At 33.3% G+C, this 6,000-nt stretch overlaps 1 protein-coding gene across 1 annotated transcript; it reads right to left on the bottom strand.

Annotated features, from left to right (window-relative positions):
• Window positions 1-936: 936 nt before the first annotated feature.
• Window positions 937-5,615, bottom strand: LOC137397619 (galactosylceramide sulfotransferase-like). Its single transcript, XM_068083912.1, has 5 exons — window positions 5,576-5,615; window positions 5,064-5,210; window positions 3,546-3,721; window positions 2,994-3,117; window positions 937-1,036 (listed from the first exon to the last, which is right to left on the bottom strand). The coding sequence occupies exons 1-5, from the start codon at window positions 5,613-5,615 to the stop codon at window positions 945-947; spliced, it is 579 nt and encodes a 192-aa protein (XP_067940013.1). The 3' UTR covers window positions 937-944.
• Between the last annotated feature and the right edge of the window lie 385 nt (window positions 5,616-6,000).

The raw sequence follows: 6,000 nt of genomic DNA, 5'->3' as shown, positions 1-6,000 counted from the left end.
CATAGAAATAAATTTATGTTTGAGCTATGCATGTAACATGCAAAGGCTGTAGCTTTCTGTAGCTTGGCTGGGACTTGGCTACCAGACTATTTGGCATTCAAATCAAAAGATTCAGAAGCATAGCTGGGGTGGGGGATCTCTGTGACATAGCCAGGATCTGGCTCACTCACCCAAAGACCCTGGCTAACTCTGACCCATAACAAAATTAGTACCGACAAGAGGTGGACCAGAGAAAGAGTGATTCATTTATTATTGGGGTATAGAATTTCATTGTGTACTAGTAGTGGCAGCACCATTGTAGTACTTGTAGTAGTACTAGTAGTAATAGAAGCAGTGGTAGGGATATGTGTAACCAGATTAAAGTGGGAACAACTCTTGGTCTAAGCTGCTGTGGATTGTGGAATCAATATTAAATGGGAACTGTCTCAAATTTGATTTATTTCAACAATGATTTAAAACAGATTCATGAGGAAGTATGTGATTGAATTTTGATAGTCCCGGCTGTCAACAAATAATTAGTGATTGTTAATAAATCAATCATCAGTGTCATATGATTGATTTTTTCATTTTGCTTCACTGATTTAAGAATGATCAGTTGTGATTGAAGTTTGAGTTGTCAGTCGAATGTAGGATAGACTCACTATTTACTCCAGCTCTTGATTAATTTGCCATTAATTATCATTATCAAATCATTATTCAATCAATATGGGTATGTGTTATGGGTAACAGTGATTTTTAGATCATTATCAACATAATATTAAATCTTAAGGCTGGCTAAATCAAATTACAATCATTTTTTTCTCTTTGTGTACAAATATGGAGATTTTTTCACAAGCAAGCACATCTGCAAATGGCTTGATGATGTCAAAAAACCGATGGAATCAGTCGTTCCATTACAAACCATTATCGAATCGATTACAAACCTCTTAAAAACTAGCTAAAGATTACCATTTCCTGAATGTGCAATAATTATTCAAAGTTTCAACAAGGTCTGGAGCTTTCCCTTCTCTTATCCTCACTGCAAGACATTCTTCTTCTGCAAATATATTTGTGACAATGTAGCATTGCGGTTCACACTCATCTTCGGCAACTTGTAGAGTACAAAAACTTGTTAGCTTAAAATTACTAGCTAAATGTTGCTAATAGTTTTGGTACAATATTTGATGCTTTCTAAATAGTAATAAAATTTTTCCACAATTTTTTACAATAATTTTTTATAAACAGCTTGTAATTAAATTGCAAATTTCTGAGTATTTGCGTACTGACTGTCCAATTTTTTTTAAGGGTCTGGGAGGCAGTTTAATCAATTTTCAGCTCTAATAACCAATGCTAGGATGAACATTGCTAAAGTTAGTGCATTTTGTTTCAGAACTTTGGCTGACTAAAATTAGAAGTTTCATATGTCAATTTATTTTTTGGGCTATTAATATTGATTTCGCAATATATTTTTATCGGAGTACGCAAATATTAGCTAGACTAGTTAAACACACCATTATTTGAATAATTATTCATTCACTTTAAAAATTAGGTCTTAGATAGCAGTGTTATTATAAAATGTGTTATTTAAATTCAAATTATCTTAAGCAGACAGCTTGTGATATTACCAAGTTTGAAATTAATAGTCTGTACAGAAACATGTTCAGAGGAATCCATTGCCGTTTTCTGTTTTAATCATCTTCCGCTATTATCATAGCTTAAAACTGCTTGCAAAAATATGTTATAAAGCCTTGAGCTAAATTACAGATGCTACATTGCACAGTGTAGTGCTGGGCATGAGTACTGGCCAACGAGTTTTTCGAGTATCGGGTAGCTAGTAGTGCTAGGCTCGGGTATTTCTTTGCCTACGGGTTTTTCGGGTATCGGGTTTGTTGATATGGATTTTATGTTTAAATTTTCTAAACAGACATGTCTTCAAATTTACAAAGCAATTATATTTATTTTCATTTATTTATGATTGCTCACAGTTTTTATCGACTGACATTCGTACTCGCAGTGTTAACAGGCGGATTGTTAAACAGTCAAGATAGCTTGGGGCCACAGGGCATTTTCGCGTCAACAGGCGGCAGAAGATAGGGTCTATGGTGGCTTAATACTTAAGCATGTTCTATGGATCTCTCTGACTTTTTGTAGATGGTGCTCCAAGTCTCATAAAAAGCTTTACATTATCGGCTTTTTCCGTTGGTAAAGCTTGTTGGCTTGGTAAAACTTGGTTATATTGAATTATGTAATCCATAATAGCTAGCTGTGGTAATCAATTTAAACAGAGTATTAAATTTTCACTGCTACTACCAAAATTGACGATAGTTTCTAACAAGGCGATAGCGGAAACAGACTAAGGACCTATGTGTTATCGGTGAAAGCGAACAAGCGCCGTATTAAAAAAGGCATAGATTTGTTTACAAAGCCAATTTGGTTAATTGCGCAAATAACATCTGATTTAAGTGTTTCTACGCACCTTTCAATGACAAGCAATGACTGCTTGACTACAATATCTCCGGTAGGTATGGTAAATAAGGTATGAGATGCTTTATTCTATCTATTAAAGACTCGTTATACCCCATTGTCGTTCCTCTTTAGCAAAATGACACAGTAATGCCCTGTGGCCCCCAGACTAAGAGCGCAGGTCGCAATAGATCGAGTTTATGTTCACAGTACCTGACGAATCCGTGTACCAAAACCCGAACTCAAAAGTCAAAACCCGAACCCGAAAGACCGGAATACCCGAAATCTCTATTACCCGATACTCAAGAGAAGATAAACTCGCAAGTTCAACGAGTATTACTATCCGTGCCCAGCACTAGTACAGTGGTATTATCATTCTACCATATCATTAAATTATATGATGGAATGCCTTTACAGCATCCAAAAATTAACTTGGCAAGTTTCAAACTAATGCAAACGACTCATGCAATCAAAACTTCTCTATTCATGTTTCTTCATCTTTCTTTTTTGTTGACATTTTACAAAGAATATGAGGGGCGCATTAAACTTACCACCAATTGTAAAGATGCTTTTCGAACGCAAAGCAACCTCCATTCTAACATTCTTGTCTCTTTGCAATTCATCACTGAAGCAGAACTCTTCTACCTTTTTGTTTAGTCTTTTGAAGATTTCTAGCTACAGTAACAAACGGGTCTTTGCAGTGAGATGAATTAAAACTGCATTATTCACTTTAAAATAACTAGCATATTCTCTTTAGTAGTTTTTGTTGTTCAAATACATTTTATCCTCCGTAAACTATGTAGTTGTAAACATTGTGATAGACTAAATTGTTGATATGTTGGGCTGTGAGTAATGTTTTGTTCTAAGAATTGGAATTTTATATTCAATTTTAATTGAGTATTTTTATATCCTTCTCAACAATGCTTTCTAGCTAATTTTAGTCTTTTTATGTTCTAAGCTTAGTTTAAAATAAATTTGCTCTACAATAGATTTACAACTGAATTCGTTCTCATTCATTAAATTTTACAGTTGAACCACATACTATATTCACCAGTGCGACAGATACAGCGCGTTTTAAACATAAAAAAGTGCTATTTTCTTACCTCTTCTTTAAAGCCTTGTTCTTTTTCTATTTTTACCCATAAAGAATGATTGAAATGCTTATAAAGCATTTGATCAGCCAAGTTGTGCTCTAGGTTTAGAAGCTTCTCTTTTTCTTCTCCTATAAAGACAGTTCCACTTTTTGTTTGTCCAGCGTTTGAACGCTTGTAGAAAATATCTATAACATTTTACAAACGTCAGAGTTAATGTATACAATGAGAAATACTACTAGAGTAGTCTTGTGGTACTACTCGGTCTTTGCTTGGGCTTGCAAACTCCAGATTAAAATCTTATTTCACAAGGTCAGAAATGGATTTTTTACAAAGTTAGCTAATACGATTAAGTTGTGACCACTACCACAAAACTGAAATCAAAATCGCTTGACAGAAATATTCGAAATTAAAAAAAATGTAGTAGCTATCAAAATTTGTTGATAAAGAGAGCCTTAATAGTCAGTCATTCAAATGAAGCGTGATGACGGTTTACCACTATTGTGCGCTCATCGTAAGTTGAAGATCCATTACAGAGTATTGAATAGTAATAAAACAAAGTATTAAAATCACTGAAAATTTCTGAAAACGGAGTTCTTGCGACGTTGTCTACTCTTAAGAAAGGAGCAGTTCATTCCAAACCACAGTGATAATGGCAACCAAAAACCAGTAGGTAGAAGATACTGTAAGTAAAAATTTGACCAACAAAAACTAGTCTATGGAGCTGATTTTTTCATCAATTGATTTAAGATTTTATCTGTTACCTATTCTTTGGAAATGACATTGCTTTTATAGTGTTTTTAAATCTTCTGATTTCCTAATTTCTAGCATACTTTGGAAAATATTTGCTGCTAAACTTATCTAGCTCTAAGATATATCGAGTAAGTCATTTTCATTATGATGAAAGACTCTCTGAAGCAGATTTTGAACTCCAGACTTCGAACATTTCTACTTATACAGCAAAATTTCTCATCAAAGTAAGTTTTTAAATAAACCCTGTTAAATCATCTCAGCTTATCTTGCGGAGGGAATCACCTTAGCAAAATTAACATGTATGTCTGATGCAAAAAATGCCTTCGTCTGAAATTTTAATAAACCTTTAATATTTAATGGGCTTAAATTATGTCCGCATTATTTCAAATTAATACCTAGGCATGGATGGTTTTATGTTAATCTCTTCAATTGGATCAGTTGCTGCAGTCAAACATTAATAAATCATAAAAAATGGGAATTTAAGAACTCTATCAAATTATGTTTGAGCTCAAAATTAAAGAGAAGTCTTACATTATAGTTGAACCCCATCTTTGCATCTGTTTGAGAAAACTGTTGTAGGTTGAGAAAACACTTCATTAAGTGCAATTCAAACCTAAATTTTCGCAGTACAGATCAAATCTCAACCAACTGCCCCATTTCATACCTAGCATTGCAAAATAATTGTATGCATAATTATGACATTAAAAAAATCTCTCAGCTTTCATGAGACTGGCAGAACATCAGTAATGATAAGGTATTATTAAAAGAGCTGCCTACCTGCCATTGACCAGTTCATGAGTCTCCTGAGCAGAACAAGAGACTCGTCAAAATACTCAGTAATCATGACTAGCAAGAACTTTCTCTCTATGAAATGAATATATTCTTTGACAGCAGTAAGGTTGTTTGACAAGTGCACATCAAAACCTACAACAAAGACAAAGATACAAACAACCTTTTGAAGCCTTTTTTATTATTGTAGGGTTAAGTAGCAATCGGAATGAAATACATTTGATTTATCCACTCAGGTCTGGCCTTTTTAGAACTCCTGTTTTCTCAGAATGACTGTGCTAATGAAAACCAGTTTATATCAGTAGTTGAAATAATTTTTAAAAATTATATGTTAAATTTTTTGTTTTTAAAGTAAAGTTCTTGTAATTTAGTTAAAACAAAATGTGTTATATAAGTATAATTATAATTACTGAACAAGCTTAAACCTACTTCAAGGTCTTGAAGCTTCTTGAGCCTCATTTCAAACTACTTTGATAGTCATTAGCACTTAGTAAACTCACCCAAATACTGTATAAAGTTGTTGTGTACTTGAGTCTGCATTCCTGTCACACTCCTCGTCCTGGTCAGATAGAAAAGCTTTTTGCTGTGTAAAACCTGCCGAGGTGAAAATTTTCTAAAACATTATTTAAACCTAATAACTATCAATTGTACAACTTGCATAGCCATTTATTACCGTAGCCATTTTATAACAAGAATATCAGTTCATTTTTAAAATATAAAGATACAGAGAAATAGACAGACATTTCTTTGCACACTAATTGCAGTCACTTCTTATTTAGCTTTTTTAATCTTTACCTATCCTGTCTATCGTTCATTTCTTACTTTTATCTTTGCAAAAATCTTTATGGTCAATGTTCATATGCATAGTAGACCAATGATAAAATTTAGCTTAGTTTTTTTAAAACTTTTTTGCAAATTATTTTAG

Source organism: Watersipora subatra, chromosome 5, assembly GCF_963576615.1.
Source record: "Watersipora subatra chromosome 5, tzWatSuba1.1, whole genome shotgun sequence".
Lineage (NCBI taxonomy): Eukaryota > Metazoa > Bryozoa > Gymnolaemata > Cheilostomatida > Watersiporidae > Watersipora > Watersipora subatra.
Note: the sequence above shows the minus strand (reverse complement) of the source record. Positions and strands in the feature narration are given on the sequence as shown.

What these genes read in the sequence shown, in the direction of transcription:
- LOC137397619 (XM_068083912.1), bottom strand. Translation starts at nt 5,615, where the DNA reads ATGCAGACTCAAGTACACAACAACTTTATACAGTATTTGG. An exon ending in CATGAACTGGTCAATGGCAG is followed by an intron (nt 3,722 to 5,063) that starts GTAGGCAGCTCT and finishes AAAATGTTATAG; the next exon opens with ATATTTTCTACAAGCGTTCA. An exon ending in AAGCATCTTTACAATTGGTG is followed by an intron (nt 1,037 to 2,993) that starts GTAAGTTTAATG and finishes ATATATTTGCAG; the next exon opens with AAGAAGAATGTCTTGCAGTG.